The sequence below is a fragment of the Asparagus officinalis genome, chromosome 10 (genome assembly GCF_001876935.1).
Source record: "Asparagus officinalis chromosome 10, Aspof.V1, whole genome shotgun sequence".
NCBI classification, from domain to species: Eukaryota; Viridiplantae; Streptophyta; class Magnoliopsida; order Asparagales; family Asparagaceae; genus Asparagus; species Asparagus officinalis.
Genome location: NC_033803.1, coordinates 63,672,785 through 63,694,037, shown reverse-complemented (window position 1 = coordinate 63,694,037; position 21,253 = coordinate 63,672,785). Strand labels below are relative to the sequence as shown.

The window sequence follows — 21,253 nt, the reverse complement described above, 5'->3', positions numbered from 1 at the left end:
CAGGGGATGGCTTGATCTGAGTCAGGAAAACGTCAGAATTATCCAAGGCTTCTTGTAGTGCTTCCCTTGTGTCTTTTGAAAGATGCAAAAACTCATATATGGTTAATCTAGCTGGTATATTAGCTAATTGCGCCATAATATCGAAGTGATGCGGAGTGTTCGAGCTCCCCGGTTTGTCTCTTCCAATCGGTTGATTAAATCGAGATTGCTTCGGGTTCTGAACCTCTTGGTGTAAGGGCTCCTTCTCTTTTTGCTTTTGTTGAGTCTTCTCAACAACTGTGGGAGGAGTTATGGTCACTCCCATTTCAGCTAAAGTTTTAGAAGGAACATTTTTTATCACCCCCTGCTCGGCTAACTGATTGGAGGCACTCGGGTACTTGAAGTGGTATTCGTTTTCACTTATGGTGGCAAAGACCTCTTGCTCATATTCGAAGAGTGGGAAAGCAGGAATTTCTTCGTCATTTTCTTCTGGAATAGCTAAGGCTCCACAACAAGACTTTCCTTTCCCTTTTGATTTCTTTTTGGACGAGGATCTCGCCCATTGTTCGTCTTCGATCAGATCAGGATGGATCCAGAGAATCTTGCCATTCGGGACCGTATGTGGTACGAGTCCCTTCTGATATTGTCCATGAGGATCATTGTTGACAATCTTTATGGCCACTTTCATCACATACTCGGGCTGAAACCAATTTAAAGGAGCAGATCCGAAGCTGATTGACAATGCGTACGCACCCACCTTCTTCTCTTTCAATGGTTTCATAGTAATGACCCCCACGTCGATCAAAGCTTGGATTTTATCTTTGAGGGCATAACATGCCTTGGTAGGGTGGTGAACCGTCCTATGGAACGTGCAATACTTCGGGTCATTAACCCTTTTAGCGTCTTCTTGATTCGTGATTGGAGGCAACTTAATCTTGTTGTTCTCTATGAGGTATTTGAAAATACCAGGGACTTCGTCTTTCTTAAAAGAATAAACCTTCGAGAATTTTGGTTTCGAAGCTTTCTGTTTTTGAGGTTGTCGTTGCCATTATGACTGCTGAGACACCTTTTGTTGTTGTTATTGTTGCGGTTACGGTTGCAGCTCGAATGTTTAATTCGCGTCCACTGCGTTTGCTTGTGCTTTTCCTTTACCCCGAGGGACAAAATTTTGCTGTAGGGATATTAATTGTTGTTTGACCCCTTTCGGCTTTCTTCCTCTTGAGGAAACGTTCGGCTCGTTCTCCTCGCACCTTCAAATCCTTCCAAGTCTTGGACGGTGCCATTCCCATAGCTTCGAGGATATCCAACGAAAGATTGTTATGACAAGTTTTAAAGATGAAGTCTTCGCTGACCTGGTCTCGACAATTCATCACTTTGTTCCGCAATCTTTTAACGAAGTTTTTGACTGACTCTCTATTTTTCTGTTTCTCATCGAATAGTGTTTCGATTAAAATCTCGGTGTCGTCATCGAAAAAGTTTGTAAGGAACATGTCTTCCATATCATCCCAAATGTTGATACTCTCCGGCTTAAGATGACGATACCAATCGAAGGCAGCTCCGTGAAGAGTGCCAACGAATGACCATACCATCAAAGGCTCATTGCTGGAGATATTCCCAAATGAGACTTGAAGTATATTAAGTGCTGAGTGGGGGAACCTTTTCCATCAAACGGTGTGAAGTTGATCAAATTAAACTTTGTCAGGTATGGGATTGATTCCCACTCCTTCGGGTATGGACACGGTATTCCGGATTTCTTTACTTCCTGAGCACTCATCAACGCATTGATTTTGCTCTCCAAGTCCCTCATCTTCTTATCCTCGCTCGTATCTTTCTTTGAACGATCTTGGGGAGAAGCGACGTAATCTTTCTTCGTATTGTTATCATCTGAGGGACCACCCCTAGCATTGTTATTAATGGGATGGGCATCCATGTTGGTATTCTCGTCCACTTCCCGATCACTATCAACGTGGTTGGGATTATTACGACGGCTGGACTCTCCCTGCTGATTCGTCAGCGTCGCGATTTGTTGGTCATACATTTTCCCTCATCTGCTGCATAGCCATTTCCAATTCAAATTTAAAATTCTCTTTTTGCTTGGTTAGAGCGTCCTTGAGAATTTTAGCCATTTGCTCGGTGTTGATCATAAATGACTCGTAGGATTATCCTGCGCTCGATGCTATAACATCAGAAGTCATTGCTGAGCAAGCATCTAAAGTTTCGTCATTTAAGGGTAGTCCCTTTTGCATTCTCTGGTAATCCCTTCGTCTACTGGTCCCCGATCGTAATCGAGTTATTCGCTGGGATACTGCAGAAAACTGATCTAGACTAAAGTGTCGTGTTGACTTCCCACTACCGGTCATATTGACGGATACTTCTGGAAATTCATCATCTTGAGCGGCTGAATTCTTTCTACGGAAACGCCTTGGCTTAGACTTGGACGTTCTGGTAGAGATTCTTTCAAACATTGAAACCCTCTCTGGGGCCTTAGGGCAGCAATATTCTGACAATACCGCTTTGATTATCTTGGCACACGGATAGTGAGAGTCTGTTTCTCGAGTACTCCTTTTTCGAGACTTGTACGTACCCCCAGCCCGATAGTACAACTCATCGGTCTAATGACCGGAGCAACCCATCATGTGTTGGCATGACTCCTAAGGTGTAACATCGTTGTTAGATGAATACGTTTCCTTTTAGGGACATAACACTTTGTCAGCCTGTTCAAGAGTCACATGTTTAAATCCACGCTTTCATGAGCACAGGAACTCAATGGGCTCCTGGACTTCAACACGCAATCCCATGCGGTCAGTTACAGGGATTTTCCCGTTATGCGACCTCTTCCATTGCTTAGGAGGGTGATTACGAACCCCAGCCTGATAAATCGCTCGAAATTCGTTTAACAGGACCAAGCGCTCTTTGATTAGAGCTTTACCTCGATCATCGTGTGAAGGGCCAAGGCGATCTGTGATCTTTATCTTAAATCGGGATAAATCTACATTGTCGCGGGGCTCCACCGGAGGTGCGGGGTCAATTGGAGTAGAGGCGGAACTCGAGGGAATCAGAAAAACAGGTGCAGAATATCTCCTGTCTTGGCCTTGGGGCGGGTCAGACTTTGATGACCCACGGTTCGGAGGGTCAGACTTGAGTAACCCGCGGCTTGGAGGGTCAGACTTAAGTGACCCGCGGCTTGGAGGATCAGACTTTAGTGACCCGTGGCTGGGAGGGTCAGACTTGAGTGACCCGCGGCTGGAAGGGTCAGACTTGAGTGACCCATGTTTTTTGATGTTTTCGACCGCCGTCTTGAACTTTGGCCTCCATACTTTGTGCAGTCTTAGTGGCTTCTTTTCCACTTCTTCCTCCTGTAATTTTTTGACTTCTTGCACAAGAATTCTTGCATGCGCAAGCAATACGCGGCATTTTTGAATCCGCTCCTGAAGAGTTGAGCAGGTCCTTTTGACGCGGATCTATTCGTTCTTCGCTGGTTTGGAAGAGGAATTATTCGCTTGCTGTTGTAGCGGTTGGCGCCTTCTGGACTTGAGATCCGCTTCGTAGCGAATCCCATCAACTGGCTCCAAAGCCTTAACAAGTTGGTGCGCAAGTCGTTAGCGTTGCCTTTGGTGGGCCCTTTTTGATAGAATTGGAGCGCCTTCAGCGATTGACTCCTTGATGGAGGAAAAGTCCAGATCTACGGCTACAGCTTTGTTGGAGGCCGAAGGGGCGTTGTGAGGCTCGAGTGTAGCAGCGGTGAGGAGATCTTCTTCTTGGATCTTTGAACCCGAAGTCCAGCGAGCTTCCTTGGAGGAGGCCTTCCTACATCTGCGAGGAGAGGCGGATCTAGAGGAGGAGGACAAATACTCCTCGTACTTCTACTGGTCAAACTCATATTCGACCTCTTCTTCAACCAGGATGAGAATCCGAGGTTACGACACATCAACCTTCACAGAAAGGCTGTCGGCTCCCACTGTGGTCGCCAGCGTGTTTGGGTGGAAAGTCGATCTCATTGAAGAATTCATTACAACTTTAAATGTTATAATAAATTCAAGAAATTAACCTTTTTATAAGACTTTCAATCAACAATTTCAACGTTCTTTCAAACTACACACAATAGTAGTTCTAACTCCTATTGCTTGTGCGGGATTATTGCCGATGCCGGGGTTTATCCGTAGACTGCCTACGGATCAGATCCGGTTAGCAGAAGAATTGATAGAGCTCCTACTTTATAAAGGAAGTATTCACTTGAAGCACTAAAATCGACCAAGCCAAATCAGTAGCTCTTCTCGAGATTAAGACTAAGTCTAATCTCAAGGTACGGACGGGGGATACGGATTCAGATCATTCGAAAGCATTCCTCTTTATGCTGAAGTTTGCCGGGATCTGGTTAACCTTTGTTGAAATTTCATGCTCCCTTGACTCCTCAATCCAGCAACACTCGTCCTCTTGATAAAATTCCAGATCAATAAAATGGAGGCCTTAGGCTCATATTTATAGGGCTTTGGATGCTGGTATTCGGATGAGAATGAGAGATTTGTCCTTATCTTCAGTTAATAACGTCCTAACCACGTTTGTGGATGATATCAAGTCAGTTGGGAACCCCTGGAATAGATAAATCCTACGAAAACCGCTTAAAAACTGTCGAAAACATGTTTTGAGGTCGAACCTGCGTGACGGTCGCTAGTGACCCGCGTGGGCGTGGGTCACCCCTTGTGACCCGCACAGCGCCGGGTCCACCAATGGCGTGACCAAGCGAGGAAGGCAAGACCCGCGCCCCACCCGAGTTGAGACTATTTCTCTCTCTTTTTATATTTCGGTATTTCCCGACTTTCCCGGACCTGTATTCTCCACCTTTTTGCGTATTTGGTCGACTCATTGGCTTGTACGTTTCGTTGGGACCGACCGACGAACGCGTCGGTCACTTGGGGATGCCTGACCAGCGTGTTGATTGACGTGCGCAAGTTAACTGACGTGCGCAAGCTGACCGATATGCGCAAGTTGATTGATGTGCGCAAGTTGACTGACGTGTGCGAGCTGATCGACGTGCACAAGTTGATTGACGTGCGCGAGCCGACCGACGAGCGCGCGTTGACTGATGTGCGCGTGTTGATTAACGTGCGCAAGTTGACTGACGTGCGCGTCCGATCACTTGGCGTTGACTGACGTGCGCGTCCGATCACTTGGAGTTGACTGACGTGTGCAAACCGACTGACGTGCGCATCCGGTCACTTAGCGCTGACTGATAAGCATGACAGTCACTTGGAGCTGACCGACGTACGTGTCGGGTACTCGGATAATCCTTCTTGATTCGGATGATGACGTTCATCGTCTTCTTTTATTCTCGAGCTACGTGCGGGAACCTATGGGAAGTTTTAGACGCCTATAATCTCCTTTACAAATCTAAATTTTAAGATATTTTACAAATTAAAAAAATGATTGGAATTTCAATGTTTCGAGATTTCAATCAATGCCCATGTTTGGTTCAACTAGGATTTAGACACAAATGAGATAAGGACTTCCCTTTGATCCCCAAAATGGGTAGTAAGAAGTTCCACCATCATCTAGTACGAAGGATATAAGACTTTCTTTGACCATTATACCTTCCCATCTCATGCATTTCCAAAGCTAATTATATATCACAATACTAGAATATAATATGTTTAATTAGGGGTCATTTATAATTTTAGAATTTTTTTGGTATGCTATTTGTCAAGTTCTGAGGATATTTTGTATTTTTTGAAACTTTTAAATGGTCACTGTGAAGTATTCAATGGCTAGTAAAAGTTTTTTCGGTTTATTGTAATTTACAAAACTTTCAAGGGTTTTCGTAAATTCTTCAAGGTTGTTTGTGATTTTGGAAACTTCGAAGGTGTTGTTTATAAAATATTTTGGGAGTTGTCGGTAACATTTTGAAACTTTTAGCATAATAATGTTTTTTAATTTTGTAACTTTCATGGGGCTAGTTATAAAATTTTTAAATAGCTTCTCGTAAAAGTATCAAAAGGATATTAGTAATTTTTCAAACTTTCAAGGGGTAGGGGTTTGTTTATAAAATTTAGAGGGCTATTTATAAGTTTTAAATGTTTTAGAGATTTGTCATAAATTTTAGATTTTCTAAGATTAATTGTACTTTATGGGTTTTAATGGGTGCAATATATATATACATACATATATATATATATTATATTTTCTCTTTAAAAGAGGGAGTTCCAAAAAAAACTTTACCCTCCCCAAAATAGCCTTCCACCAAATTAAATTACCAAGTGAGTGTTTGGGTACTGATTTGTTTTTTCGATTTCCCTTTTTTTTCTCATTTATTTCCCCCCAAACCAACGCCATCCCCTTTTCTCCCCCCTCAACCCCTCGTCGTCGCCTCTCCGATTCGCTCATGAACTGATCTCTCCATCGCCATGGAAGAGATCTCCAATCTCTTAGACCTCTTCAAGGATCGCAGTCCCCCTCGCGATTTCGCTCACCGCTTCCGCTCCGCTCCGATCAAGTCCGGTCTCTTTCGATTCCTTGCGATCCTCGATTCCGAAGCCCGGCTAGGGTTGGAGTCGTGTAGCGCGTCTCAGATCGCTGCAGTCATCTTCGCCGCCAAATTGATCCTCGGCTCAGATCGCTGCAGTCATCTTCAGTCCTCTTATTTTGTTCTAATTTTGCCCTAATATGAACCTCGATCAGCAGAGCACCAAAGTCCTGAATCTGACTGTTCTTCAGAGGATTGATCCCCATGTGGAGGAGATCCTGATCACTGCTGCTCACGTTACTTTCTACGAATTCAACATTGAGCTCAATCAGTGGGTATGATTTTGATCATATTTGATGATTTTTTTTTGTTTTGTTTTTGTTTTCGTGATCTCTGATAGGGTTTTGGTGTGGATTTGTGACCTTAGAGTCGTAAGGATGTTGAGGGATCTTTGTTTGTTGTTAAAAGGTAACTAGATCTAAGGAATTTGAACTTCTTCGTTTGATTGCTTGAGGTATTTTTTTAATATTTTTTCAATTGTGATTTATGCAGAAACACGCAGCCGAGATTCCAGTTCATAGTTATGAACAGAAGGAACGCAGGTGTGTAATTTCCCCCCTTTTATTTGTTTGATTAATTTGATGTTTTGGCTACGGGTAAATGGAGGTTGATGTGTAAGCCAGTAGCAATAGTGGTAGGATGCGAGTAGATCGAACGGATTAAGGAGGTGAAAAGCACGGGTAGTCATATGTTATGTCTAATTCACATGGTCATGCTACTCTTTACTTTCAAAGAGTCTAATTGTGATGTTTGCCATTGACATTTATTGACTTCGTTAGCCTTTACACATGAAAGAAGCTATCTTGACTTTTAAGTATGCTTAGCTTCAGCAATCAGATCATAGAGCAGTCAAATATGTCATATTATGTTAAAAACATGAGGCACACCTGGTATAGCTGTTTTTGACAGATTGCAGCTGCAAATATATTTGTTGTTGATGAATTCTTGTATTATGGTGTCGCTAGAAGTAGTGTATCCAAATCACGGTTCTGTGGGGTTTCAAGTATGCGACAGGCCATGGCATGAATCCAAGCCATGGACATCTTCTCAAAACCTTAGTTGTTTGATGCATCAGATTGACAGCAGCTCATATATGCAACTTTACACATGAATAGAGGTGTAGGTACGTACATATTTTTAGCTGACTCATTTTGCGACACAGAAAATTTGGTGGAGGATATCTTAGGAGATTTTGAGTATGAAATCCAACCTCCATACTTGTTGTACCGGAATGCAGCTCAAGAAGTTAATGGTATATGGTTTTACAACCAACAAGAATGTGAAGCTGTTGCAGCTCTTTTCCAGAGGTCAGTACTTAGTGGTTCAAAAACTTACACCTCATGTACAACACATGCATTTCCAGTATCCTTTGTCATAAAATTTGATACTTAAATGATGTGCTAATAATTATATTGTTTTCGTATTGTTAAGAGCAAAGCTTCCATCATTTAGTGGACTTTTCAAAAGAATGTCTGTAACCGACAGATAACTTGGCAAAGCATCTAATCTCATAATCAAATCATGTTCTGTAAAGCATCTAATTTCGTACAATTTGTTCATGACATTTCTCACCTACATAACATGGCTTCATGTCTGAAGGCATCTGTGCGGTTTACATTCTCTTTAGTTAAAGGATTTACACCAGATGAAAATGTAGCAACTACCTATGGTGATTTCTCGATGGAGCCCGTGGAGGGAATGTGACGACAGCGATATTCTTGAAAACTCAACAGTCAGTATTAGATTGGGGCATTTTGTTAACATCTCCAGGACATAACGTATCTTAGATTCTTAGATTAATAATCAAATTGCCAAATCAACTTAGAAATTTTTGCTGTTGGATTCCACAAGATTTTGTCTCAATTTAATTTTAATTGAAAATTGGAAAACATAAGAAGGTATTTGGTTATTTTAGAAATTTTGGTTTTTCATCTATTGATGCTAATAATTTGATAATATTTATCTGAAACCGCTAAAACTGCCTTAAAGTCCATCTGTCAATACTAAATCGTGATTGTAAACCATTATCAATAGATTCAATACCAGGATTCCATTTTTGTAGTCTTTTTGGGAATGTTCGCTATAATGCATCTCTTAGTAATGTATATTGAACTGCTATAACAAGCTTAATACATTCTGAAAGAAGCTCTGTATTTCTGCATGAAAAAGTATACCAATGGATATTGAGACAGCATGAGGAAGGGTCAAGGGTGGCAGCCGCTGATATTGTCAATCACATTCAGGTACGACCTAGCTGATCATCTTAAACTTTGTGTTGTTGTGACTTGAGTTTTCCATTTCACTGCTCTTTATTTATTATTGCAATCTTTGCATATGGGCTAAATGTACATCTATTCAGAAGAAATATATGATTAGTGAATGTTATGCCCTTTCAAATATGAATAAAAACCATACATATGGGCTAAATGTACATCTATTCAGATGAAATATACGGTTAGTTCTCATATCTAAATTTTCGACAATTTTTTTGGCCAATACCTCTCATCTTTGTTGGTACTTGCTGCATTTTCACCTGGTGTGAATGTTATTAAATGTCTTAGTTCCCAAAAAATTCCTACTTTTTCGCATCTTTTCGTCCCTTGTCTGTCTCCTTTCTACACCCCACTCTCGACCACCATCATTGCACTGTCAGCATTGAATCCAGTGCCACCCTATTATGTCGTGACTGCATTTGCTTCCCCATACACTGCCTGCTGCCACTGCTGTTCCCAAAGCCATGACCATCACTAACTTTAAGTTGTAATCCTAATGTTGCACAATCACCACCATCATCTTCACCTAAACCATTATTGCCACCTCTACTATCTCTACCGCCTTTGCTACACACCATCACTACCTCTACTATTGCTGAACAAATACATTTTACTCTGGAAAAGACCTATGTTAAGAAGAGTCACATTTCTGATAATCTTTTGATGGACCCAATCACGATTGTGTAAAATGGCCATATTATATACTAAATGGGTATAACCGTATAATGCGGCATTACACAAACTTTGATGCTTGGGAATCAGGTTCCTGGTAATCTGATGTTAGATGGGACTGTAATGCATCATGCATACAAAATGCATCTAAAGATCTTTGGTGGATTGCTATTCCATTTATCTTTCACTACCATTTTTACAGAACTTGTAGTTTGATTAACTTGCCAAATAATTGGCTTGCACCTTTTCCTATTGCCATTCTCTAGAGGCGGAGCTTCCAACAGGAGGAATAATTTTCTACCCAAGCATGACCAATAGAATTTCGGTTCTTCCAATTAGATTTTTATTAGGTTTTTTTTAAACCCTTGGTTCCCATTGACCTCTTCACTACAAATTATCCGGAGCAGCATGGGGCCTTAAATCACTTGAGCAACAAGGTACATGTCATGCTTCCTCACAACAAATATACTTTCACAGAAAAGGTTGTTTCCCACTGTTATTGATGGTCACGATCCAATATTTAACTCTGCCTAATACTTAAGATCTCCTTTACTCTTGAGCTACATTTTTTTTCAATTATGTGAAAGGTTTTCGTTTTTTCCTTTTTCCTTTCTCCTTTCTTCCAATTACGTGAATGAGGTTTGCCTCCCCAACTCAACCTAACATTGGATGTGTGTAGAGGGTTACTCCAATGGACTGAATATTCCTAATGTGGATATGCATAAGGCTGGTCTCTGGATAATCCCTATGAGCTGAAGGGTATCAGAACCGGCATTTTTAAGGGAGGAATCATTGCAAACTCTATATCAAGCTTGTTCGGACATGAGCAATTTCCGAATGGCTAACCTCTTGGGAAGCTCGTAGCTCCAGTCATTATAAATGATAATAAAGCTTATATTCAACTGAAAGCATGCATAACTAAGTGCCACATGGAACACTATATGGAATAAACTGTCACACCGTATAAGTGATATGATGGGAGCGATCTCATGAATTAGTGGGAGCCTCCTTTAGACTCTATGAGGGTTGTCCCTAGAATCCACATTTACTGATGAAGTCTTAGTTTATCGAGAATGTCATATGCTAAAAAGAGATCGGATGGAAAACCCAAATGGACGGTGATACCCCCAAATTTAGTCCTACATTGGATATTGATTGAGTGATTGAATAGTTTAAATGATATGTCATGAGAGCCAAATGTAACATTGACTGATGAATATTTTGTTGTCCCACCCTGATCCTTAAGGATTTAGTTATCAATTTTGTTGCTAATCTTTTTTTTTTTAAACTATATATCTGATGCCACTCTTTGTTTTCCTGTCAATGACGTGAAACATCACTTTCATTTTTGCAGCGTTGTCATTCTTATCAGCCTACAAATAAATGTTATAGAGTGGGTGCATCTCAGAAAAGGTGTGCATTCTAGAACTCCTATATAGCGTGAAAGCACTGGCTTGCGAACCTTCTCCACCAAATATTTAATGGTCTTCATGATGTGTAATGCGAAACAGTAGCAACATGACATCATGGGAGGTAGATATTTAAATCATATTATAATCATTTCAAAGGTTGTCTTCATATGGTTACTATGCTTTTATATTTTATTTGCAGCTTTCTTCGCCTTTCATATCTGCGATTGCCTGTGTGTGCGCCTTGATTGAGTGGGTTGTTAAGAGAAGTGGGATATGTGTCTGCATGTTTGTTCTCTTGTGTTGCCTTAGTTCTTCAAAAATTTTAAAATATCATTGTACAAAGGTAACATTTTCTATTATTGAATTGTAAATTATTTATCATTAAATATCAAATTCTAATTATAACTATTATATATGCAGGGGAGATGTGCATGATATCGCAAATTGCATCGACAATTTTTATCAACCCTGAAATAGAACTTGCTAAAGACATGCGAGAATGGTAATTCAAATAAAAAAAATAACTTAATAAATTAAAATTTAAATATTTTTAAAATTATATGCAGGGCTCTTTCAAAAGACAAGATCAAGACTAATGGTGCTCCGTCAAGGCTATTTAAAACTGCAGCAAAAATGAATATTATTGACATTATGTAAGCTTCACAAAATTCATCAAAGGTATGATATTAAAAATCCTAATATAAAATATTAATGAATCAAGAGCTTCAGTTTCAAAACAATCTGATATAAATAGATCTTGTTTCATTTATGTTTCAAATACATTTACAATTATTACTTTTACATTAATTTTTAAAAATTTCTTTTTGGACTATATTTTTTTAAATTATTTTATAATTTCTTATTTTATTTACTAAATATATTTAAACTATATTTATAACAAACAAAATTTTTACAAATCTACAGGCACAATATGGCAGCTTTACTGGAAAAATAAGTAATATCTTAAATAGACATGAGGCTTGGTACTACTCATGCAAAGGCTGCAATAAAAAAGTAGACAAAACTATTTATGACAAATATATAAGATCTTAATTTTTTCCTCTTTAAAACAGAAAAAAAATCAGAGTTCATTCTTTCAAAAGTTTGTTCTCAACATCGGAAAGACATACAAGTTCCTTGTAAAGTTGGATGAGAAATCAAAGGATGAACGTGCACAAGGAAAGATAATAGCACAAGAAATACAAATCCAAGAAGACATCACAATCAACATTGATGATGATGATTCAGTTCTCGATTTACCAAAAAAGAAGATAAAGGTGGAGAAGGATTAATCAAAGGCCCACAAAAATTAAACATAAATGTTTTTTAGTTTTAATTACATTTACAAATTGATTGAAGGATTTCAAATGAACTTTTCATATGCTTTTAAGATTAGGAACTGATGAATTTAATTTGTTAGGACAATTTATGATTTATACGCATATGCTGATATAGTTGTTTGATAACTATTGCATGCTTTGATTGTTATTGCAATTATTAACTTAAATTTAACATTAAATTATGTGAATCTAAATACATATTTAGAGAATAGCTCACTTTATTACTTTAAATTTGCATGTCAACTATTTTTTACTTATCTATACTGCACATGAACTATTGTTGATGAGTCCTTTGCAAGAAATATGATGACCAAGCACAGCTTACTGAACATGTTGAGAGGAAAAAATAGCTTTCCATAGAGAATGTAGCTAATTTTACTAAATTGTTATTCTAATTTATTTCTTTTAGTAGCCTAAATTTATTTTTATCTGTTTTATGACATGGCTAGATTCTCAATGTTCTTAAAAGAATAATCAATGAAGATTGCCTACTACTAGATTTCATAAGGAAAGATGATCGTCCAAGGCCATGTAAAATTCAAGAACTTAAGATTTTTATTTTTCGTAAGAGTTTTGATGATTTATCAATGACTTTCTTTTCGTTTTCAGTATTATTTTGAGGACAGGTATGACTTGGTTCAGTCTGGCAGAATGCAGAGGGACAATTATCTTTTCTGAGACATGCTGTGTCTGCACCACCTGATGTATTTACATTTGCACATTGTTCAAGACACCTGGTAATTTTTGTTTAAATGTCATATAATTTGCTTTTTCTGCTACATCTGGCTATTGAGCTTTTATTTGTTAAATCAATTTTGTTAGACTATTGAGCTTTTTCATTTGAAGAGCCAAGTTTTTAGACACCTGGCTATTTTTGTTTAAATGTCATATAATTTGCTTTTCCTGCTACATCTGGCTATTGAGCTTTTATTTGTTAAATCAATTTTGTTAGGCTATTGAGCTTTTTCATTTGAAGAGCCAAGTTTTTGTGTTTATTTCCTTTAGAAGGTATATGATTGTTATAATCTAGCATGCAATCACACAGGTAAGCCTAAATCAGGCTGTTTTTTTTCTTTTTCTTTTTTTTAATATGCTAAGATTAGGCAAGTTATTTCTTTGTTATTTTCCTTGGAAAGGTTTGTTCACTAGATTAGGCATCAAGCATTTTGTACGAATGAAACACAGTCCCTCTGGGTCTTGAATGTGTGACTTTCTTATGTAGATGTGTATTTCTGCTCTTATCTAATTGATGAAGATTGTCTGCAATTATTTTTATCAAAAGACTATTTAAAAAAATCACATATAAAGTTTAACCATTATGAATGATTAGATGTGTGTTGTATGTAACCATATTTCTTCATCATATATATATCGTTTTTAGTTGCCAAACATGTTAGGTTTCTAAAAATATGAATTGTTGAATTTAATTTGAAGTTTAAGCTTTAGAAGGATATATGGTTAGTAATATATTTCTTATGTTTGTCTACAGCTAGAATGGACCTTATTAGTAGTTCCTTCTTTTTCGCCCCTAAAAGAAATCCAATTTTATCTATCCAGCAACTTAGGGTCATGCATGCTTAGTAACATTTTCTTGCTCTTTGTGGGACACGAGGCAATAATAGTTGGGAAAGTTATCAGCCATTTTACAATGCAGATTTGAATTTAGTCTCGATACATTGTTTGCTCACTAAAATCTGTATCTGTCAATTACTTGATGACGGCTTTAGCTTAGATATTGTGCTGCTATTCTAACCTTATAGCCTTCAGAATTCTTTTCTCTGTGTTTTTGTGATTATTATGTGTTAACATCTCAGAATCTGCTATGTATCAAAGTAATTCTATTTTCTGTGTGCAAGGTGATAAATTTAATCTGGATGTCTTCCTCTTTGTTTGCATGTCAATAAATCTGATCTGGATTTTATTCCTCTTTTCTATTCTTATTACTGTTTTTATGGACAGCATGTGGAGATTGTTTTGCCGATGGAGAAACAGAGAAGGTTGGAGCAGATTATTAGAACTCAAGAGCGTGGATCAAAGTTTATCATCTTCTGTTCGACAAAGAGACTCTGTGACCAGCTTGCTCACTATATGCGTGGTTATGGCGCTGCTGCTATTCACGGAGACAAGTCTCAGGGTGAAAGGGATTATGTCCTGAACCAGTTTCGTTGTGGCAAAGCACCGATTTTAGTAGCTACTGATGTTGCTGCCCGAGGGCTTGACATTAAAGATATCAGGTCAGCATTTATTCTCGACGATGCTGAATCATAAATCTATTTTGATAAAAGAAGAAAATGCTTAAATGGATTTTTATAAATTGGTGGAAGTCAGGTCTCTGGCTCGTTACAGTGCAATATATAGAAGCTCTAGGGCTATCTGAACTTTTTTATGTTCATTTTATTCGTTTATGCCCATTTTATTCATCCAAGCTAGGGTATGAGATTAATTGAAATGACCAGAAAGAAGTGACAGTTCAAAAGAAAAGACACAGTGTGACGGTTCTTTTTTGAGTTAATTTCACAAAATCCCTCTGTGCGTTGGGTGGTTTTGCACATACCTCTTAACTCTTTTTTATCTTTACATAAACCGCATGATCTTTGCGGTGTTTCACAAGACCCCCCTTGAATTTTCTCATAATCTGTTCCTATTAAGTTAAATATATTACATTTACATATGAAAGATAGATTTAAGTTTAGAAATTACACCTTGTAACCTGACAGTGCCGTCAGACAAGCATGCTGATATATGAATTTCATGACTATCCATAAACAATCTAGATGTAACTGGAAAGCAACCATCTTCTTGCTTAGAGGTTGACATAATTTTGTGAGTAAATGTGGTGAAGATGATGTACTTTGAAACATAGTGCATTGTGATTTTAGATGCATATGAAAGAAAATAAAACTTTCCATCAAAGCCATGCAATAATATGCTGTCATTATCTCTTGGTAGTACTATAACTAGGATAAAACAGGATAATTTTTAAAAGAAACATAGACTTGTACTATAATAATAATTTCAAAACAAACCAAAAAGTTACATACATAATAATAATAATAATTATTTCTAACAATATTTTTATAGCCTAACGAATAGTCATTGAATATAGTTAAATCTTATAGAAAATAATTACTAATTAGTTAGGATTTTTATTTCTTTATCATTTTTTATTAATGAGATGAGATCAGTTTTCATCAAGCCCATACTGTTAGGGGTATTTTGCTTGTATGCTACAATATGGCCCAAGTGTTACTGTAGGTAAGGGTTTCATACACATGCTTTCACTTGAGCTATACATTATTATAAAAGAAAAAGTCTCTTCCAAGTAAAAAACACCTTCAACTTGGCTCATCTTTATGCAACTGCATAAGAAACGATGATTTTGGAGAAGGATAGTCCTCTAAGAGATTCAAATTTCCTTTTTAAGTTTGTGGCGTTACTACATTTTTTTTGATTTATATATATGATTCTCTCAGCATGCCTCATTTGTCTTTTTGTGCCACTAAAATTTCATCTTAACAAATTCAATTCTGTAAAGACGTTAGCTGTTTTTATTCTAAGAAAGATTTACAATTAGTTTGATTGCAAAACTCTGTGAAAGTCTGAAATTTTCTGAATTCTTCCTTGTTTTCTTATCATTCTAGATTAATTTGAGAGGTCTCGATGGCATCCAAGTCCCCGTTTATGTGGGTACAAGATGTGTTTTCAATAGAACTGCTTTATATGGCTATGAGCCTCCTATCAAGAAGCGTAAGGCGGGTGGATTCTTCTCTTCATTGTGTGGTGGTTCTACGAAGAAAAGTTCAAAATCAAGCAAGAAAGGTTCAGACAAGAAAAGGTCAAGCAAGCATATTGACAATACTGTACCAATTTTCAATCTGGAAGACATAGAAGAGGGAGTTGAAGGTATGCTCATACCTATTTTATATTCATATAGCAATTTGGTGATTTTGAAGTTATGTGATACTGCTATTTGTTCCAATTTTAATGTGCTTCAAGCTTCTCTACTTTGTCTTGAGGAATGCATATTACTTATCTACTTTGCTGATTTGTTTAGGGTTTCTTCCTGAGGTTAACTCATCTTTTGGATATTTATAATTATAGGAGCTGGATTTGATGATGAGAAGTCACTGCTCATGTCGCAAGTGAGCTTGGAGAAAAGGTTTGGTCAGTCGACTGCCTTTGTTGCCTCTACACTAATGGAACATGGTGGTGTACCTCAATCAGCAACCCCTGAATCTCTTCTGAAAGAAGCTATTCATTGTAGGCGTCTAAAAATACCTATGGGTGTCCATACACGACTCGAGACAGAGAGAAGATGATAAACATCACTATTAGAGTCGCAGGAGCTCGTTTGACAATGACAAACACATGAAGTGAGTCGACGGGTCATACGAAGCAACGGAACTTCGGAATAACGGAAACGAGAGCTGATCGGGAGCCCCACGTCATTTACAAAAGGCGGAGCACCCCTCGTGTCCTATTTATTCCACATATGATTCAATCATGGAGCCTGTAGACTCCTCGTCGGCTTTCCAACGCATCTTGAATCGCCTCATTCCGAGGTCGGATGAGTGAGTTAAGGCTGTTACAGTACCCGTGGGTCGGAATTCTGCTACAGTAGCGGGTCGGAATTCTGCTACAGTAGCGGGTCGGAAAATCTGCTACAGTAGCGAGTCGGAAGTATGCTACAATAGCGGGTCGGAATTTTGCTACAGTGATTTGACCGCACAAAGAAGTGAAGTTTTGACTATGCTGCGATTTGAATCTGAAAAATCTCAAAACATAAAAGTTGTAGATCTCTTCGTTAGCTTTCCAACGCATCTTGAATCAGCCTAATCGGAGATCGTACGAAAGAGTTATGACCAAAATACCGCAGATATCTTAAACTGACCAGCGCTATAGTAACAGCGGGTCGGAATTTTCCGACCCGTGCTACAGTAACCGCGGGTCGGATTTTTCCTGCGCGCGCTGTTTCGACCCCAGTTCGGTTTTTGACGGTTTTTCTCGGGATTTGGTCGTTCCTGAGCATCCAAACTGACTTGATATCATCCCCTAGCATGGTTAATCAGTTATTAACTGAAGATAGAGCCAAATCACTTGTTCTCATCCAAATAACCGCTTCTGAAACTTATAAATACGAGCTCGGGTGCTCATTTCTGAGGGGCGATTGATTATCAAGACGAGGAGGTGCTGCCGGATTGTGGAGTCAAAGGAGCACGAATTTCAGCGAGGGTTGACAGATCTTGGCGAGTTCTTCAGCATAAAGAAGGAGAGTTCGAGAGATCCGACGCCCGTTCCCGTCCGTCCCTTGAGATTAGGCTTGGTCTTAATCTCGAGAAGAGCCCTGATTTCGCTTGGTCGATCTCAGCGCTTCAAATCAAATACTTCCTCGACGAAGTCGAAACTCTGTCGAATTTTCCATCAACCGGATCCAGATCTAAGGCGGTCCACGGATAAACCCCGTCACAGGCAAAGATCTCACGCAAGCAGAAGACCGATAAACGATATCTGCGTTTGTTTTGACGAGAGTTGTAACTTTTGTTTTCATTGTGTAAAGATCTTATAAAAAGATTATCTTTTTGTTTTCATTGTAACGACCGAAGTTGTAATGAATACCGCAATGAATACATTAATTCACAGTGGGAGCCAACAGCTTCGCTGCCGGAGCTGTCGTGTCGCAACCTCGGATCTGCATCCCGGTTGAAGAAGTGGTCGAATACGAGTTCGACCAACTGAAGTTCGAGGAATATCTGTCGTCTTCCTCCTCCAGATCCTCCGCCTCTCGCAAGCGAAGGAAGATCAACGCCCTCGTTGTTACGGTAGCTAAGCCTTACAACGCCCTTCCGGCCTCCAATGAGTCCGGATCTGCAGATCTGAACTCCTCCTCAATCAAGGAGTTGAGTACAGAAGGCGCGCCCATTTTATCGAAGAGAGCTCGGCAAAGGCAGCGCCAACGCTGTGCGCGACGCCTTGCGCGCCAACTCGCTAGGGCTTTGGAGTCAATTGACGGGATCCGTTACGAGACGGATCTAAAAATTAGGCAACGTCAAGCGCCCCAACAGCGGACAAATGCCCTCTCCTCCAAATCACCAACAAGTGAATGGATACAAGTCAAAAGGACCCGTTTAACTCTTGAAGAGTGGATCAAAAAGCGTCGCGTACTACTTGCGCGCGCGCGAATTCTTGCGCAAGAGGTCAAAAGATTGCAGAGGGAAGAAGTGGAAAAGAAGCCACCAAAACTGCACAAAGTTTGGAGGCCAAAGTACAAGACGGCGGCCGAAAAGATCGAAAAATGCAGGTCACTCAAATCCGACCCGCCAATCTGCAGGTCTTGCGCGCGCGCGAATTCTTGCGCAAGAGGTCAAAAGATTGCAGAGGGAAGAAGTGGAAAAGAAGCCACCAAAACTGCACAAAGTTTGGAGGCCAAAGTACAAGACAGCGACCGAAAAGATCGAAAAATGCAGGTCACTCAAATCCGACCCGCCCCGCCAATTTGCAGGTCACTTGGATCCGACCTTCCAAATCGCAGGTCACTTGTATCCGACCTTCCAAATCACAGGTCACTTGGATCCGACCTTCCACTTTGCAGGTCACTTGGATCCGACCTTTCAAATCGCAGGTCACTTGGATCCGACTTTCCACTTTGCGGGTCGTTTGGATCCGACCCTCCACTTCGCGGGTCTCTTGGATCCGACCTTCCAAATCGCGGGTCACCTGGATCCGACCCTCCAACCCGCGGGTCACTCAAATCTGACCAGCGCCAGGGTCGAGACATAAGACGTTCTGTACCGGTTACGTTGATCCCTTCGAGTTCCGCACCTCTGGTGGAGCCCCACGACAACATGGATTTGTCCCGATTCAAGGTGAGGATAGTTGATCGCCTGGGTCCTTTGCATGAGGATCGAGGCAAAGTTCTGAGCAAAGAACGTTTGGGCCCGGTGACTGAACCCCGAGCAACTCGTCGAGCTGGGGGTCGTACACGCCCTCTCAACAATAACAAGCCTTCTTATAAAAGGAAAACTCCATTTTCCACCCGTCTGAGGGTGTATATTCAAAACCAGGAGCCTGTTGAGATCTTGCGCTCCCAAAAGTGTAGTTCTAAACATGTGACTCTTGAGAACGCTGATAAAGCGGCAAATCCCCTGAAAGAAACGTATTCATCTGACGATGACAACGTTATACCAGGGGAGTCATGTCAATACACGATAGGTTGTTCTAGTCATCTAACCGATGAGTTGTACTATCAGGCTGGGGGTATGAACAAGTCTCGGAAGAGATATACCCGAGAAACAAAATCTCATTGCCAGTGCGTCGAACTTATCAGGGCAGTATTATCAGCGTGTAGCTGCCCCAAGACCGCTCCGCAGAGGGTCTCGGTATTTGAGAGGATCTCCAACGGAAAGGATAAGTCTAATCTAAAGCGCCTCCGTAAGAAACGATCGGTCGTTCAAGGTGACGAACCCCCAAAGGTTACCGTCAATATGGTTGATAAGGGAAAATCAATTCGACCTTCTAGCTCTGACCCGCTTGTATCGCATCGTCTAACCCGGTTGCGATCAGGGACCACTAGACGCAGGGACTACCAAAGAATGCAGAGAGGGTTATCCTCGGACGATGAAGCATCGGATGCTAACTCTGCAGTCGCTTCTGACAATACGGTATCTAGCCCAGGGCAATCCCGCGAAGTGTTTATGATTAACACCGAAGAAGCAGCTAAAATGGTTGAGGATGCTCTAGCCAAGCAGAAGCAAGCATTTAAATTCGAAATAGAAACGGCTATGCAACAGATGAAGGAAGAGCACGACCGACAGATTCAGGCTCTTTCCAATCAAATGGGCGAATCCAGCCGTCGCAACGCTGCTAACCAAGTAGGTAGCGATTCAGATGTGGATGAACGCCTTAATGCTGATAACCCTCTCGTTGACCAAAACGCTGGGGGTGGCCCCACTAAAGACGACAACGCTGGGGGTGGCCTCGTTATTCCTCTTAAGAATCGTCCAAAGCCTGATACGAGCGAGGATGAGAAAATGAAAGATCTCGAGAGTAAAATCAACGCTCTAATGTCTGATCGAGAGGTAAAGAGGACTGGCATTCCATGTCCATATCCAAGAGAGTGGGACTCAATAGCATACCCGGCGAAGTTCAACTTGATTAACTTCACGCCGTTTGACGGGAAGGGTTCACCCACTCAACATCTGATCTACTTCAAGTCCCACTTGGGTATGATCTCCGGCAATGAAGCCTTGATGGTTCGGTCATTCGTTGGCACCCTTCGCGGGCCGGCCTTCGATTGGTACCGCCGTCTCAAGCCCGGAAGTATTAACAACTGGGACGATATGGAGAGCTCATTCCTTGGCAGTTTCTTTGATGACGACGATGAGGTATCCATCAGGACACTTTTCGATGAGAAACAAGAAGATGACGAGACAGTCGACGACTTCGTCAAGCGCTTTCGGAATAAAGCAATGAACTGCCGAGATCCGATCACGGAGGACTTCATCCTCCAGACATGTCATAACAACCTATCTATTGAGATATTAGAAGTTATGGGAGTCGCACCGTCCAACACTTGGAAAGAGTTGAAGACGCGCGGAGAGCGGGCCGAACGCTTCCTCCGAAGGAAGAAAGCCGAGAGGAGCCAACCGACGGCGAATCTTCCGAACTCAAACTTTGCCTCCCGTGGTAAAGGAAAGGCACATGCAGTGGTTGTAGACGTTAATCAGACATCGCAACAACCCCGAAGGCAGCAAAAGACTTCGGATCCGAGACTCCAAAAAGAGTACTCCTTCAAGGACGAAGATGTTCCAGCTATTTTCGAGTCCCTCCTTGAAAATAACAAGATCAAGCTACCACCTATCCCAGATCAGGAGGAAGCTGATAATACTGCGGATCCAAAGTACTGCGCGTACCACAGGAGGATCCTTCATCCTACCAAGGCTTGTTTCGCTCTTAAGAATAGCATCCAAACCTTGGTTGAAGCCGGCGTTATATCGCTCAATTGAGCCGAATGAACACTCCGACAAGTATAAGAGTATAAACTACTTCTTAATCCTCCGACCG

At 40.5% G+C, this 21,253-nt stretch overlaps 2 protein-coding genes and 1 long non-coding RNA gene across 4 annotated transcripts in view; all 3 read left to right on the top strand.

The window, feature by feature from the left end:
- LOC109826253 (mRNA-decapping enzyme-like protein) lies at window positions 6,239-8,650 on the top strand. Of its 2 annotated transcripts, XM_020393262.1 has the most exons (5): window positions 6,239-6,771; window positions 6,864-6,904; window positions 6,989-7,038; window positions 7,659-7,803; window positions 7,928-8,650. In XM_020393262.1, exons 1-5 carry the CDS (start codon window positions 6,637-6,639, stop codon window positions 7,983-7,985), a joined length of 429 nt encoding a protein of 142 aa, XP_020248851.1. In that variant the 5' UTR covers window positions 6,239-6,636; the 3' UTR covers window positions 7,986-8,650. The 2 variants fall into 2 exon arrangements, with proteins under 2 accessions (XP_020248851.1, XP_020248850.1); XM_020393261.1 differs by having other exon boundaries at window positions 6,246-6,771; window positions 7,659-8,646.
- On the top strand, window positions 11,904-14,146 carry LOC109826254. The gene is made up of 4 exons (XR_002243256.1): window positions 11,904-12,130; window positions 12,643-12,724; window positions 12,803-12,930; window positions 13,146-14,146. It is a non-coding gene; the product is annotated as an uncharacterized LOC109826254 (long non-coding RNA).
- LOC109826812 (probable cellulose synthase A catalytic subunit 8 [UDP-forming]) overlaps window positions 14,174-21,253 on the top strand; it is a 17,849-nt gene continuing 10,769 nt past the window's right edge. The window contains 4 exon segments of the mRNA XM_020393832.1: window positions 14,174-14,427; window positions 14,518-14,521; window positions 15,835-16,096; window positions 16,295-16,446. Of these exon segments, the coding sequence (XP_020249421.1) occupies window positions 14,174-14,427; window positions 14,518-14,521; window positions 15,835-16,096; window positions 16,295-16,446 (672 nt within the window).

Bases quoted from the DNA above. Each gene is read 5' to 3' on its own strand.
- LOC109826253 (XM_020393261.1), top strand. From the start codon at position 6,637: ATGAACCTCGATCAGCAGAGCACCAAAGTCCTGAATCTGACTGTTCTT. The intron at 6,772-6,863 runs GTATGATTTTGA...TTGTGACCTTAG, and splicing joins ACATTGAGCTCAATCAGTGG to AGTCGTAAGGATGTTGAGGG. The intron at 6,905-6,988 runs GTAACTAGATCT...TGATTTATGCAG, and splicing joins TCTTTGTTTGTTGTTAAAAG to AAACACGCAGCCGAGATTCC.